The following is a 15,284-nucleotide window of genomic DNA, read 5'->3' as shown; positions in this document are numbered from 1 at the left end:
AGCGTGAGGCCACAGCGAGCTATGATGGCACCACTGCCCTCCAGCCTGGGCGTCAAAGTGAGACTCTCTCAAAAACAAAACAAAACAAAAATAGAAATGCACCTTGGTAAGTAGAAGGTGGTCATTAAGGAAGGAGTGAAAAGAGGGAAATTATACGATGCCTGTGTCCGAAGAGCAGCCAGCATGGACAGCCGGCCTTCCCAAGACGGGCCCTGTAGGTGGCTTGCCTGAAACATGTCTGATTCCCATGCCCGCTCCATCCATCCCCCCTTTGATGGAGGGCAGGCCAAAGGCAAAAGAGGGGCAGAGGAGAGGAAAGGTAAAAAAGAGAAGCAGCAGAGAGGAGGCTGGAGGCACCCAGAAAAAATCCAGAGGCTTAACACTGTTCCTCTGTTTCAAAGGAGTCAGCATGAATGCGGTGGGGGAGAAGGCAGCATTGTTCCAGGAGGAAAACAGTGATGTTTTTGTTTCCAGAGCTCTTGCAACAACTAAGCCTGTTTTCTTGCTTTGCTCAAATGGGAGGGAGAAGTGAAGAGGAGCGAACTGGAAGAAGGGAATGCCACTCTCCTAATGACCCAGCTCAGGAGATGCTAGGGGAGGATGGAGGAAGTGAATGACCCAGCTCAGGACGTGGTGAGGGAGGATGGAGGAAGTGCTTCCCTTTAAATGCTTCCCCTTTGCGGGTGCTCACCTAAGGCCCAGGGAGGGCCACGACTCTCATCTGGGGCAGGCCCCACCAGCACCTCCCTCCATCCTGCCCCCTGTCCTTCCCCTCCGTCATCTAGAGCCAGCCTGTGCCAGCACAGTTCAGAGGTCAGTGGCAGGGCTGGAAGGAGTGTCAATGCAGAAACCAGGGGCAGGAGGGAGTGGGGTGGGGGGGGCGCGGGGGAGAAGGAACAGGGGTCGGGGAGTGGGGCAGGGGGTGGGGGAGTGGGGCAGGGGGTGGGGGAGTGGGGTGGGGCCCGGGTGGGGCGGGGGAGGGGCTCTGGTGGTGACATCCAGGGCTCCCTCCTGCACTGGGGGCCTGGCATTCAGAACATGCTCTAGCCCTCAGCATATAGGAGAGCGTGGGGAGGGGTCAGTGCATAGCAGGACAGGTGGCCAGGGTGGGCCATGATTTGAGGGCCTCAGGGGAGAGTGCCCCACACCCAAAACACGCCTGTGTAGGTGAGTCTTCCTTCCTTCCGACCCACTGGCCTGAAGTTCCCTGTTACTCCTGGTTAAAGCACTGAAAGCCTCAGTTATAACGTAAGGGTGTTTCCTGAAGTCCCGCATTTATAACGCACACAGCTGAACACCAGCAGTTGGCCAGATGCACACTAGTCATTTGAGGACCATTTAGGAAGAGCTTGGAGGACAGGTAGGTTTACAAGGGAACAAGGGCAAGGAAAGATGTAGGATGCGGGACCACATGAGGAGGGACGTGGGAAATTCATATGGCATAATGTTACTAGATACAGGAGGAGAGTAAGAAGATGAAAAACAGTCAGAGAGGGACGGAAAATATGGTGCTGGGTCCAGCTGTATCCAGAAACATGCAGGCTGAATGGGCACGCTTATCTGAAGGGAAACCAGCGTGCTGTATAACAGCTCCTCAGCTCTGTTCACAGGGGACGCAGTCCTCTTCCTGCTCAAGGCCACAGCAGTCGTGTGATGTGCAGAGATGATCTGTGATTCTATTGCTAGTTCAAAACAGGCACAAAATTCACAGGCACAACAAACTCCACTGAAAATGTTCGAAACTCCTTTCAAAGACGGCCAGTCATGCTCCCCCTACCCTAGGATCCCCTCAGAGTCCCCTGTGCCCATGCTCCAGTGTGTGCTCCCCTCCATCCCAGGACCCCTCACAGCTCCCTGTCCATCCTCCAGTGTGGGCTCCCCTCCATCCTAGGACCCCTCACATCTCCCTGTCCATCACCCAGTGTGGGCTCCCCTCCATCCCAGGTCCCCTCACATCTCCCTGTCCATCACCCAGTGTGGGCTCCCCTCCATCCCAGGATCCCTCACAGCTCCCTGTCTCTCCTCCAGTGGGGGTTCCCCTCCATCCCCTAGTGGGGTCTCCCCTCCATCCCGGGATCTTCTCCCGTGTCGTCGCCCATCCTACAGTTTTTTTCTTTTTTCCTGAAAGCCGCCCTCCTCACCTTTGGTCTGGGGTCTGTCCTTGGGCTGTGGGGACACTTTGCCCATTGCTAGAGCTGGGTCTCCCGTATCCATGGCTGAGGGGCTCAGGTGTGGAGAGCCTGGGGGCTGATATGAGGGGTCTCGGGCAGGTGAAGTTCGTGCTGTAGAACCCTCTGAGGGTCCAGCTGGGCCAGGGCTCCCTAAAGATGCAGCCGTGTGGCCTCCTCCCCTTCCTCACCCCCTCTTCCCCCCACTGGTAGCTTCTTGGGGACTGTTCCCTAGACACAGGTCCGTGTGAATTCTGGACTCCGGGTCTGAGTCTGCAGAGCGCCTGAGCGAGGACACCGTGGCTGTGTCTTCTTCTCACCCCACTGTGTGCCCTCCATGTTCTCTGGCCTCGTGACCCTGCCCTCTGCAGAGGCCTCCCCCTGGGCCTGCGTGAACCTGGGGCGGCCCTTAGGCTGCTCTCTATCCCCCCCGGACTTGTCCCAGCCATTCGCTGCTGCAGGGCATCCCCTTGGCCTGGGCAAGTTTTCCCACATCCGCCTCTTCTCCGCCCCTGCCATTTGCCACCCTGCCTAGGTTTCGGGGTCCGTGCTGGGATGACTCCTCTGCTTTCCCCCACATTTTCCCCCGTTTTCTCCTTCCAGTCGCATTCTCTGCTAGGCCGCCAGCCCGACTCTACAGAATGCACACCTGGAGCCATATGGAATCTCAGGAACCTGCAAGGCTTCCCTCCCACTACGCGGACTAAGGGCAAGGCTCTCAGAAACGTGAGTTCCTGCAGCAGCGGGTGGGGCGGCTTGTTGTTCATCTCTCCCCAGTTTTTTCTGTGGTCTGCAGAGATTGAGGGAAGCCTGAATCATATAAATCTTGGTTTCCGTCTTTCCCACGGGACCACATCAGCAGATGCCATGACATTTTAAGAAATATTTCAAATATTTCAAAAGTTTTATATAAAAATATTTATTCTCTTCAGATTTCTAGGATGTATGTGCTGCAAGTAGGAAGGCCAGTGGTTGATTAGAATGGGATCGTACGAGTCCTAATGGATATGTAACGTTTGAGCAGCCGGTACACACGGTGGGCCCTGCACGCCTCCACTAAGTTAGCTCTCACTCCACCTGTTCCGATGGTTTTCGCTCCGCTCGGCCAATGCCTCTACCTACAGCACGTAGAGGAACATCAGACTGATGTCTGCTGAACACTCCTTTTCATCCCCCTAAGGGACAATGCGGGTACCGTGTCCTTAGTTTTTCTCAATCATCTTTCTTATTTTTCTTAATTCCCTTAAGAACTCTGATCTTGTTTCCCTCTCTTTGTTCTGTTTGTGACCCTCTGAAAATGACCCTACCCTTAATTTATTTAAAACGAGTTGTTTACCCACTAGAATGATAAAGTTAAAAAGTTTGACAATACAAAGTGTTGGCAGGGCCACAGAATCACTGGAATTCTTAAATGTTGCTTATGGGAGTGTAAAGTAATACGTTTTATTTGAAAAAGAGTTTACAGTCCCTTACAAAGTAAGCACACGACCCAGAAACTCTACTCCTAGGTGTTCGCACCAAGTAATAAAATTTATGTTTTAAGAACAAGAAAGTTCTTAGCAGCTTTATTCAAAATAGCCCCATTGGTGACAACGCATCGGTAGGTAAACAGATAAACACATCGTGCTACAGTCATACAATGGAATGGTACTCAGCAGTGAAAAAGAACAACATGGAAACATCTCAAAATATGACGCCAAGTGCAAGGAGTGAGACACACAGGAGTTCACACCGTGCATCCTCATTTATGAAGTTCTCCAACAGGTGAAAGTAACAGTCCGAACCTTCAAGTTCCTCTGTCGACCCTGCCAGTCTCTTTCAGGTTCTGCTAAAGTCTTTCCTCTTCACTCTTCCTAATTACACTTACTTTTTTTGAGCATTGATCTTTAATAGACATTTTTAAATGATTTCTTATTTATATTATTATGTATTACTTTTCTGTTTGGTTTAACTTTGGGTATAGAAGCCTTGTTTTGTATTACTTATCATTCCAAATGCATGGGCCTGTGGCTTTGGCAGGTTTTTTTTTTTTTTTTTTGAGACAGAGTTGTGCTTTCATCGCCCAGGCTGGAGCGCAATGACACAATCTCGGCTCACTGCAACCTTCGCCTCCAGGGTTCAAGCGATTCTCCTACCTCAGCCTCCTGAGTAGCTGGGATTACAGGCACCCACCACCACACCAGGCTAATTTTTTTGTATTATTAGTAGAGATGAGGTTTCACCATGTTGGCCAGGCTGGTCTCGAACTCCTGACCTCAGGTGATCCGCCCACCTCAGCCTCCCAAAGTGCTGGGATTACAGGCATGAGCCACTGTGCCTGGCCCACTTATCTTTTTTTGATCACCAATGTTTAATAGAAATTTTAAATGATTTTTTATTCAATTATATTACTCTGTAATACTTTTCCCTTTGGTTTACTTTCGGGTATAGAAACCTTATTTTATATTACTTATTCCAAATGCATGGGCCTGTGGCTTTGGCAGGTTTCGTGTGAGTCAGAGCGACGCCGCCGGGGAGTTTTCCTCACTCGCAGCCTCCACACGCGGCCTCCACTCATGGCCTCCACACGCGGCCTGCAGGCAGCCGTCTGGAGTCAGGGGCTCCGTGTGCAGCTGCTCCCCAGAAGGTGCCTGTGCTGTTGGCATGCTTTTCATACCGGTGCATTCCGTTCTTCTATCACAGGCATAATTAAACATTTTAACAACTTTTTTCAATTTTCACCTAATTGTCCTCAAATTTAATTCTGAGAGAACTGAAATATTTAACAAACAGACCACCAGGAAGCTATTCTCAAAACCAAACAGCCTCGCCCTTTGTATTTCCACAATATTGGCCACCGCTGGGTTGGACCCAGCCAAGATTTTCAAGCATTTGTAGAAAGACTCTGACTCACTCCATATTCACAATGGCGTTGTTTAAATCCCTTCTATTTCCTTCCCCAGTAAAACTTACACAAGCCTTCCATGTTACAGAACACGAACAATATTAGCAAACTATTTCAAGGGGAAATGGTATCAATTCTAAATCCTCCTAAGCATTTCCTCTTCTGAAAACAGACATGGTTATCTTAGTTGAAATCATAGGAAACTTAAATCGTATGTATAAGAAGCAACATCCTGCTATATTTAGATGTGCATCTGGGGCTGGGCGCGGTGGCTCACGCCTATAACTCCAGCACTTTGGGAGGCCAAAGTGGGCAGATTGCCTGAGCCCAGGAGTTCGAGGCCCACCTGGGCAACATAGTGAGTCTACATCTGTACAAAAAAATACAAAAATTAGCCGGGCATGAAGGTGCACACCTGTAGTCCCAGCTACTCTGGAGGCTGAGGCAGGAGAATCGCCTGGAGCCAGGAGTTCCAGGCTGTGGTGAGCCATAATTGCACCACTGCACTCATTCCAGCCTGGGTGACACAGCAAGACCCTGTCTCAAAAAAAAAAAATTAAAAAAAAAAGTGCATCTGGCTGAAAATAAAAAGATATACAAACCTTAATTTTCACGCTTTAACTAGCTAGATAACTGTGGATAAAGTGTTTAACTCGTAGGCCTATGAGTTGAGATACATGAGCTCAAAGTGCCCAACCAGTAGACGGCTGTGTACCAATCTAAAGTTTCATTGCAGACAAATCTTGCTATTTGGTTTCTTTGCCATTCGTCCCATAAAGCACCACATAATTGACTCAACCAAACGCATAATGCCAGTATCTCACCTGAGATCATGTTAGCATATCATGAAAGTTCATGACCTATTCCACACGTGCAGAATCACCCATGTAGCACACACACAGATGGGAAGAATAATAGGATGTACACCCTGTACCTATCACTCAGTTTTACAGACTATTAACAGGATACTTCCATCCCTTCCTCCATCCCCAGTGGTACCTGGAGTATCCTAAATTGGGGTTTGATCATCCCTTGCTTTAGTTTATTGCTCTAATACCCACGTCTCAACCCAGCCTGTGTCTGCTTGTCTTTCTCGTATATGTTTAGATTTGCATGTTTTTTTGTTTGTTTGTTTTTGAGACAGGGTCTCACTCTGTTGCCCAGGCTGCAGTGCAGTGTGGTATTACAGCTCACTGCAGCCTCGACTTCCCTCAGCTCAGGTGATCCTCCCACCTCAGCCTTCCGAGTAGCTGGGACTACAGGTGTGCACCACCATGCCCAGCTAATTTCTATAGATGGGGTTTCGCCGTGTTGCCCAGGTTGGTCTTGAACTCCCGTACTGAAGCAATCTGCCCACCTCAGCCTCCCAAAGTGCTGGGACTATAGGCCCAAGCCACCACGCCTGGTGGCTTTGCACGTTCTTGGTATCTTATACAACTTGTATCATACTACATGTGTTTTTCTGAGGCTTTCTTTGTCGTTCCCAATACGTTCCTTCTTTTTCACTCCTCTACAGTAATTAAGTCATGAATATACCATGCTGATGGACATGTCTGTCACTTCTGGTTTAGGGCTATTATAAGCAATACCGATGTGAACATTCACATATATGTTTATCATGCGCTTATGCGTTCCATAGGGTGTGTGTCTCAGAGTGGATTTGCTGGTACTAGGTCTCCACATCTTCAGTTTCCCCAGATGACACCAATTGTTTTCCAAATAGTTGAAACTGCTTAAACTTCTACCGACTGGGCTCAGTATTCTGAGTTAAATTTTGCTTATCTGATATGAGTGTAAATACCCTTTATCAGATTAAGGGAGTTCCCTTCCATTTCTAATATGTTAGGAGGTTTTATTATTAATGGGGTTTGATTTTTATCAAAGGCCTTTTCTGCAGTTATTGAATAAACATATAATTTTTTTTTTACTTTAGGTAGTAATGTGGAGATTCAAGGTAAGAGATTTTTGAAAGAATTGCTGTATTTGATTGGCTAACTTTGGAAGTATTTTTTTCCATCTCTGTTCATGAATGAGAGTTTTGCCATTTCCCTCTCTCATACTGTTCTCACCAAGCTGAAACTGACCTCATCAAATATGTGAATTCTTGCTACTCTCTGGAAGAGTCTGTTTAAATTTTAAACTCTCTCTTCCTGAAATTTTTGATAGAAGTAGCTCGTAAAATCACCTGGAACTTTCATTTTCTTGCTGGAAGAATTTTATTTACTCAATTTTTAAGAAGAGTTATTGAGGTTTCTTCAGCCAGTACTGGGGACTTCTGTGTTTGCAGGAATGTGTGCATTGATTCTAAGATTTCAAATATGTTGCCATGGAGCTGCTTATGAGTTTGTCATATTATTGTTTTACTCTCTGCTGCCCGTATAGATATGGATTCCTTTCCATGCCTGTATTAGTTTTCTATTTCTTCCTTAACAAATTACCACAAACTTCGGTTTTTTTGTTTGTTTGAGACAGGGTCTTCCTCTGCCATCCAGGCTGGACATGGCTCACTGCAGCCTCATCCTGCTGGGCTCAAGCAATCGTCCCACCTCAGCCTTCCAAGTTGCTGGGACCACAGGTGTGCTCCACCACATCTGGCTAATTTATTTTATTTTTAGTAGAGATGAGGTCTCACTAAGTTGCCCAAGCTGGTCTTGAACTCCTGGGCTCAAGAGATTCTTCCACCTTGGCCTCCCAAGTAGCTAGGACTAGGCACACACCACCATGCCTGGTTAATTTTTTATTTTTATTTTTGTAGAGACAAGGTCTCACTATGTTGCCAGGGCTGGCCTCAAACTCCTGGGCTCGAGAGATCCTCCAGCCTTGGCCTTCCAAAGTACTGGGATTCAGATGTGAGCCAGTGCACCCGGCCACAAACTTAGTCTTAAAAACAACACAAATTGACTGTCTGTGGGTTGTGTATCTGCAGGTCAGAATCTAGCAGGGCTCTCTCGGAGCTGAAATGGCAGTGGCAGGGCTGCATTCCCATCTGGAGGCTCCAGGGAGAAAACTTGCCTTGCACTTGCCACACTCCTGGGCTTGCAGCCCCTTCCCCAACTCCAAAGCAGCAATGGTGGGCTGAGTCCATATGCTGCCGCCCACCCCTGAACTCTTCTGCCTCCTCTTCTACTTTAAAAAACACTCGGGAATACACTGGACTCACCCACACGATCCAGGACAATCTCCCCTTCAGATCCTCTCCTTATTCACATCTGCAAAGCCCCCTTCACCTGGGAAGGCCACACTCACCTACTTCTGGGGGGTCCTGTGTGGACACTCTGAGGTCACCATGGCTGAGACTGTTGGTCTGCACCTCCCTGCTTTTTCTCTGTCTCTTTTTCCCTTTGATCATTTTGCTGGAGGTTTCCAATTTTTCTGTCTTTTCAAAATCAGTTCTGTCATTTGTCTCCATGGAATTACTATCTTCTACTTTATTAATTCTGGCCTTATTTTTATTTTCTCCCTTCAATATACTTTTGGTTTGTTCTACTATTCAATTTCTAAAGTTGTAGACCCAATAATTTTTAGCCATTCTTTTTTTTCTGTATTTTTTAGTTGACAAAATTATATATTCATTCAAATCTCCTTTTTGCGTATATCTATACATATATGTATATATTTTTTGAAATGGAGTTTTGCTCTTGTTGCCCAGGCTAGAGTGCAGTGGTGCGATCTCAGTTCACTGAACCTCTGCCTCCCGATTTCTAGTGATTCTCCTGCCTCAGCCTCCCACGTAGCTGGGATTACAGGCGCCCACCACCATGCCTAGCTAATTTTTGTATTTCTAATAGAGATGGGGTTTCACCATGTTGGCCAGGCTGGTCTCGAACTCCTGAACTCACGTGATCCACCTGCCTCGGCCTCCCAAAGTGTTGGGATTACAGGTGTGAGCCACCGCATCCAGCCCCTTTTTACATATAATTTTAATTTTTGTATATACATTTTTGTGAATATATATAGTATGTACAGCGTATATATTTTGTGTGGAGAGAGAGAATTTCTAGTTTTTAAAGGTTCAGAAAATCCATGGATACAAATATTACTGAGAATACTTAGGGGATAGGACATGAGGTAGCCTCCCCTTCAAAACCTTCCTTGTGCAGGTGAGTGAGAGACCGGGAGTTACAGGATTATCTGGGGGCAGGGTGGGGAGGGGATGCTGTTGAAATGAAAACCAAAACTCCCGAGTGTTCCTATACCAAATTAGTAGCTTCATGTGAAAATCAGCCCCAAGGAAAATCCAGGAGACAGCTGGGTCCACAGCCCTGGAGAAGCAGGAGCAGCAGCTGGGTCCACAGGCGAGGAGAGGCAGAGCCTGGAGAAGCAGGCTCACTTCTCCCGCCCAGTGGTGGCCATGCCATGTCCCTCCTCCCATGTCTCCCAGCCGCACCTAAAACTAGTTCAGATGGGAATAAAACCCACCTCTGGAGTGTGTGTAAGTTATGCAAGGTGTGAATCAAACAAAGGAAACGCTGCTAGTGCATGGCCTTGGGCAGACACACAGGAGAACCGACAGGAAGGAAATTTACCAAGATATTAACACATAGTCTGTTTCCCTCTTTATTGTAATTTGTATTTCCAAAACTAATACTTATTACATTTATATACTGATTAAAACTATGACTGGATTTCTCTAATAGATAAGAAGTTTCAATATGTACAAGTCCATTTTATTCATGGCTGAATTAGCAAGAAATATATAAGAACCAGTTAGGCATATTTTGACACACCATGTCTTTTTAAATTAGCACTAACAGTAACCTATCAGCATAACTCGAAGAAACATTTACCCTTTGTAAAATGGCATCTTCCTCTTGTCAAGTGTTTAAAATGAATATAAATGGGCCTGCTGTCCCCAGTGTTTCTGAGCAAGTGATCTGCAAAAGCTTAAGGCCTGAAACCTTGAAGCCTGTACCAAACTGTCCAAACAAGGCAGTGTTGATGAAGATGGACACCCCTGCTATTTTCTCATTCAGTCCAGAATAAGTAGGATGTAGTTACAGAAAAATCACGTCGGGCGCCGTGGCTCACACCTGTCATCCCAGCACTTTGGGAGGCCAAGGCAGGCACACCATGAGGTCAAGAGATCGAGACCAGCCTGACCAACATGGTGAAACCCCGTCTCTACTAAAAATACAAAAATTAGCTGGGCCTGGTGGCGTGTGCCTGTAGTCCCAGCTTCTTGGGAGGCTGAGGCAGGAGAATCACTTGAACCCAGGAGGCAGAGGTTGCAGTGAGCCAAGATCATGCCACTGCATTCCAGCCTGGTGACAGAGCGAGACTCTGTCTAAAAAAGATAAATAAATAAAATAAAAAAGTCATGCCAGAGAGCAGGAACACTTTGTAAAGGAAGTTACTGACAAACAGTAAAAATTCTAAAAATCACTATAGTAAATGAGTGAAGGTTAGCTGCTGCAAAGGGGAAAATGTACATAGACCATAAATTAAGCTACACATCGTAGAAAAATAAATCATCACTCCGAAAGATCCCACCTCCACAGGGAGGCTTGAAAAGATGATATTACACCACAGCCCACAGATGAAAGTGTGAACTCAAAAGTATCTGAGACAGGTCTCCATCCATTTAGAAAGTTTATTTTGCCGTATTGGTTCACTTTCACACTGCTATAAAGAAATAGCCGAGACTGGGTAGTTTATAAAGGAAAATGGATGAACTGACTCACAGTTCCATATGGCAGGGGAGGCCTCAGGAAACTTACAATCATGGCGGAAGGCAAGAGGGAAGCAACCACCTTCTTCACAAGGCAGCAGGAGAGCGAGTGTGAGCAAGACTGGGGCAACTGCCCTTTATAAAACCATCAGATCGCTGGGCGAAGTGGTTCACGCCTGTAACCCCTGCACTTTGGGAGGCCGAGGCAGGTGGATCACCTGAGGTCAGATGTTCGAGACCAGCCTGGCCAACATGGTGAAAACCCATCTCTACTAAAAATACAAAAATTAACCAGGCGTGGTGGCAGGCACCTGTAATCCCAGCTACTCGGGAGGCTGAGGCAGGAGAATCGCTTGAACCCGGGAGGTGGAGGTTGCAGTGAGCCAAGATCACGCCACTGCACTCCAGCCTTGGCAACAAAACTCTGTCGCAAAAAAAAAAAAAAAAAAAAATCAGATCTCGTGAGACTTATTCACTATCACGAGAACAGCATGAAAACCGCCCCCATGATCCAGTCACCTCCGGCCAGCTGTGTCCCTGGGGACTGCAATTCAAGATGAGATTTGAGTGGGGACACAAGGCTAACCATAATATTTGCCAAGGTTAAGGATGAGCCCGTGACGCAGCCTCAGGAGGTCCTGACCACATGTGCCCAGGGTGGTCGGGGCACAGCTTGGTTTTATACATTTTAGGGAGACGTGAGACATCAATCAGTAGGTGTAAGATGCACATTGGTTTGGTCTGGAAAGATGGGACAACTCAAAGTGGGGGCTTCCAGGTCACAGGCAGATAAGAGACAAACAGTTGCATTCTTTTGAGTCTGGGATTAGCCCTTCTTTCACCAAATACACAATTTACATGTGAAAGGGGGGTAGAGGAACAGTCACTTTTGCCTTAGTCTGGCTTAGTGAATCTGCATTTTTTTCTTATTTTTTAGAGACAGGGCCTTGCTACATGGCCCAGGATGGTCTCAAACTGCTGGACTCAAGCAATCCTCCTGCCTCAGTTTCCTAAAGTGCTGGTATTACAGGTGTGAACAACTATGCCCAGCCTGCATCTGCAGTTTTAAATAAAATGGGAGGCAGGATGCCCTGAGGCAGTTCCCAGCTTGATTCTTCCCTTTGGCTTAGTGACTTGGGGTCTCGAGAGTTATTTTCCTTTCACAAGAGCCTGTGGTTCCACCGTAAGGACTGGAGTGGCTGATGCAGGGGGAGGAGTTTTGGGTGTGGCCACAGAGGCAGCTCCCAGCAAAGGCTGGCCACTGCATCCCCCTTCCTCACTCTGACTCCAGTCTTTCTGGCCATGAAACTTGACCTCTGTCATTTCAGGGGTTTCTTGTGGCCCTTCCACCCAGGCTAGCCCAGCTGAGCCCTCGAGGCTCCTCCTGCACCCTAGGCCTTGTTCCTGTCACTTCCAGAGCCTGTCTGGTCAGTCTGAAGGTCTCTGTGTTAATGTTAATGCCATCGGCTGTGCCTGACCCCAAAGGGAGAGGATACAATGAGGCGTATCAGACCCTCCCCTTCCCGTCCGGCCTGACTTGTTTTTCAGGTTTGTTTGGAATCCTCTTGGCCAAGAGTAGGGGTCCATTCAGTTGGATGGGGGGCTTTTGGTTTTTGGAATTTTATTTTTGGTTTAAAACGGATGCTCACATGGGAGCCTGGGCCCAGAGCGGCCCAGGAAAGCACGTTCCAATGCTCCCTGCAGTGATCTAATGCGCTCAGAAGGTGGGAATGACTGTTCTAGTTCCCAGAGCCCCTTTTGCAGGGGACAGATGCTGGTGTAGAGTCCATGGTGCATTCAAGTCATGTTTCCTGCCCATTCCATCCGAGTGCAGTAGCCTCAGTATCTCATGCTACTAAAGTAATTGTCCAATCACTGTCACCGCCTGAAGGCTGGATACAAAATTAAGAAATTAAAACTCCTGCCCACTGCACAGAAAAAACCAATTCACTGAAACCATGGTGTTGCAATAAAGAAAGTTTAACTGACACGAGGCCAGCCACGCCACGTGGGAGATGGAGTTATTCCTTTCATGTGCGTCCATGTGAAGAGACCACCAAACAGGCTTTGTGTGAGCAAAATGGCTGTTTATTTCACCTGGGTGCAGGCGGGCTGAGTCCGAAAAGAGAGTCAGGGAAGGGAGATAAGGGTGGGACCGTTTTATAGGATTTGCGTAGGTAAAGGAAAATTACAGACAAAGGGGGTTTGTTCTCTGGCGGGCAGGAGTGGGGGTCTCAAGGTGCTCAGTGGGGGTGCTTTTTGAGCCAGGATGAGCCAGGAAAAGGACTTTCACAAGGTAATGTCATCACTTAAGGCAAGGACCAGCCATTTACACTTCTTTTGTGGTGGAATGTCATCAGTTAAGGTGGGGCAGGGCATATTCACTTCTTTTGTGATTCTTCAGTTACTTCAGGCCATCTGGGCATATACGTGCAAGTCACAGGGAATGTGATGGCTTGGCTTGGGCTCAGAGGCCTGACAATTACTTAAATCAATTTCCCCGAAAATTTGGAGGCTAGTGTATTTCAAGGGTAGTTTAGCAGGCCAGGGAGTCCGCTTCTGAGTGGGGCCACAGGATCAGTCGGACATCAGAAATGCAAAAACTTGAAAGGACATCTCAAATGGCCAATCTTAGGTTCTACAATAGTGATGTTTATCTGCAGAAGCTGCAAATCTTGTGACCTCCGGAGTAATGGCTGGTCATCGTTTACATCTATATTTTAGCAGAATCCAGGCTCCTCTCATCCTCCTAACCTACTGGCCTTTCATTAGCTTTACACAGGCAGTTCAGTTTGGGAGAAGGGCTATTATCGTTTAAACTATAAATATCTTCCAAAGTTAGTTTGGCCCAGGCCTAGGAGTGATGAAAGACAGTTTGGAGGTCAAAGGCAGGATGGGGGTTGGTTAGATCAGGTATCTTTCAACGTCATAGTTTTCTCACTGCTGTAATTTCTGAAAGGTGGTTTCATCACTTCCAAGAGGGTAGAAGACATGTCCTACTCTGGCGGCAATTCCTGCGGGTGGCTGAAGGACTGAATCTGCACAGAGCGGCTGTCAGAGGCCAGTGCGTTCTCTGCTCCCTGTGTTCCTATCACCCAACTCTCCTGTAAGCCAGGCAATAAGAGACGGGAGAAAAACATCCTCATGCAAAGCAGCCGGACCCAAAATGAAGAAATGAAAAGATCAGTGGATCGTTAAGACCCGAAGTCAAATTTTAAACATACCCCTGACTTTGTGGTTTTAAACTTGCCTGTTTGAGACATGTAAATACTCACTGATTTATAAAAACACCAGTCATCAGGCGTGCCAGTTTGATTCCAGAGAAAACAGTAGAGGGTGCCTTATCAGGAAGAACAAATGGCTGCCCTTATCTAGACGCTTTCACTTACTGCATGGTTCAGCACACGGCATTTTTATGATATGCAGAAACCATCTTCATAAAAAGTAATTTTCCACTTGCCCAATTAAATAACTGTCAAAGCGTATTTCCAAGGAAATTACACTGCATTGTTCTTAACTTTGCTTAGTTGTTAAAAAAAGTTGACATTTTATTGTGAAATAAAACATATATGCAGGAGAATTCACAAATCACACATTTAGTAAATGATTATAAAGCAAATAGCTATGTAACCAGATCACAAGCAGAGCCCTGCTAGCACCCCAGAACCCCCACGGATCCCATCCTAACCACAGCCCCATTCCCTCATTGGGAAATGTGTTTGGTTTTATTTGCAAGCCAACCCATAACCTCACCTCATGTTCCAAGAAAGTCCCACAGCGATATGAGGCCAATCTGTTCAGCTATTTTTATAGGGAATTCTTTACCGCCTAAATCCAAAATACTTCCAAAATACTTCCCAATTCTGGGAGCCTGGAACTCACTCCCACGCTCTTGGCCTCATCCAGGCAGGAGCTTTCTCGCAAACCTGTCGCTCCAGGTCCTAAGAAACCAGATTTTATTAAAAGATTGGGTTTAGGACAATTAGGTAACTGATTAGTCTATCACAGTTGTCTGTGACAAGAACATAAATATTAGAGTTGAGACGTCAATTTTGTGAATAAAACCAAGCAGAAACCCTAACAAAGGCAAGAAGGGGTTTGTTTAGATCAGATGCAAGGGCTTCTGGTCCAACAGGCAGACAGAGCCCTCATGTCCATCCATTTCCTGCTGAAACCTGGCTAAAAATATTTAAGTGTTGAAAGTAGAGAAAGAAGATAGAAGGCATGGCCGGGTGTAGTGGCTCACGCCTGTAATCCCAGCTCTTTGGGAGGCCGAGACAAAAGGATTGTTCAAGGCCAGGAATTCAAGGCCAGCCTGGGCAACATGGTGAGACCCTGTCGAAGAAGAAGAAGGAGAAGGAGAAGGAGAAGGAAGAAGAGGAAGAGGAAGAGGAAGAAGAAGAAGAAGAAGAATTGGAGGAGGAGGAGGGGGAGGAGGAGGAGGGGGAGGAGGGGGAGGAGGAGGAGGGGGAGGAGGAGGAGGGGGAGGAGGAGGAGGGGGAGGAGGAGGGGGGAGGAGGAGGAGGAGGGGGAGGAGGGGGAGGGGAGGAGGAGGGGGAGGAGG

General features: G+C 47.2%; 1 protein-coding gene across 11 annotated transcripts; it reads left to right on the top strand.

Annotated features, from left to right (window-relative positions):
• Positions 1-528: 528 nt before the first annotated feature.
• On the top strand, positions 529-15,076 carry LOC129395855 (putative uncharacterized protein encoded by LINC00269). 11 transcript variants are annotated; one of them, XR_008623050.2, is made up of 6 exons: positions 529-813; positions 2,772-2,894; positions 6,986-7,006; positions 7,525-7,627; positions 11,658-11,750; positions 13,680-15,076. XR_008623050.2 is itself a non-coding variant. In XM_063606627.1 (5 exons), the coding sequence occupies exons 1-5, from the start codon at positions 667-669 to the stop codon at positions 13,704-13,706; spliced, it is 411 nt and encodes a 136-aa protein (XP_063462697.1). In that variant the 5' UTR covers positions 529-666; the 3' UTR covers positions 13,707-15,073. The 11 variants fall into 11 exon arrangements, 4 of the variants coding, with proteins under 4 accessions (XP_063462697.1, XP_063462695.1, XP_063462694.1 ...); XR_010112885.1 differs by lacking the exon at positions 6,986-7,006; XM_063606627.1 differs by lacking the exon at positions 7,525-7,627 and having other exon boundaries at positions 13,680-15,073.
• Positions 15,077-15,284: the final 208 nt, after the last annotated feature.

The sequence above is a fragment of the Pan paniscus genome, chromosome 7 (genome assembly GCF_029289425.2).
Source record: "Pan paniscus chromosome 7, NHGRI_mPanPan1-v2.0_pri, whole genome shotgun sequence".
In the NCBI taxonomy this organism is placed as follows: Eukaryota; Metazoa; Chordata; class Mammalia; order Primates; family Hominidae; genus Pan; species Pan paniscus.
This window is presented reverse-complemented; position numbering and strand designations above follow the sequence as displayed.

Bases quoted from the DNA above. Each gene is read 5' to 3' on its own strand.
- LOC129395855 (XM_063606625.1), top strand. From the start codon at position 667: ATGCTTCCCCTTTGCGGGTGCTCACCTAAGGCCCAGGGAGGGCCACGA. The intron at 2,895-6,985 runs GTGAGTTCCTGC...TTTTTACTTTAG, and splicing joins AGGGCAAGGCTCTCAGAAAC to GTAGTAATGTGGAGATTCAA. The intron at 7,007-7,524 runs GTAAGAGATTTT...TGTTTGAGACAG, and splicing joins TAGTAATGTGGAGATTCAAG to GGTCTTCCTCTGCCATCCAG.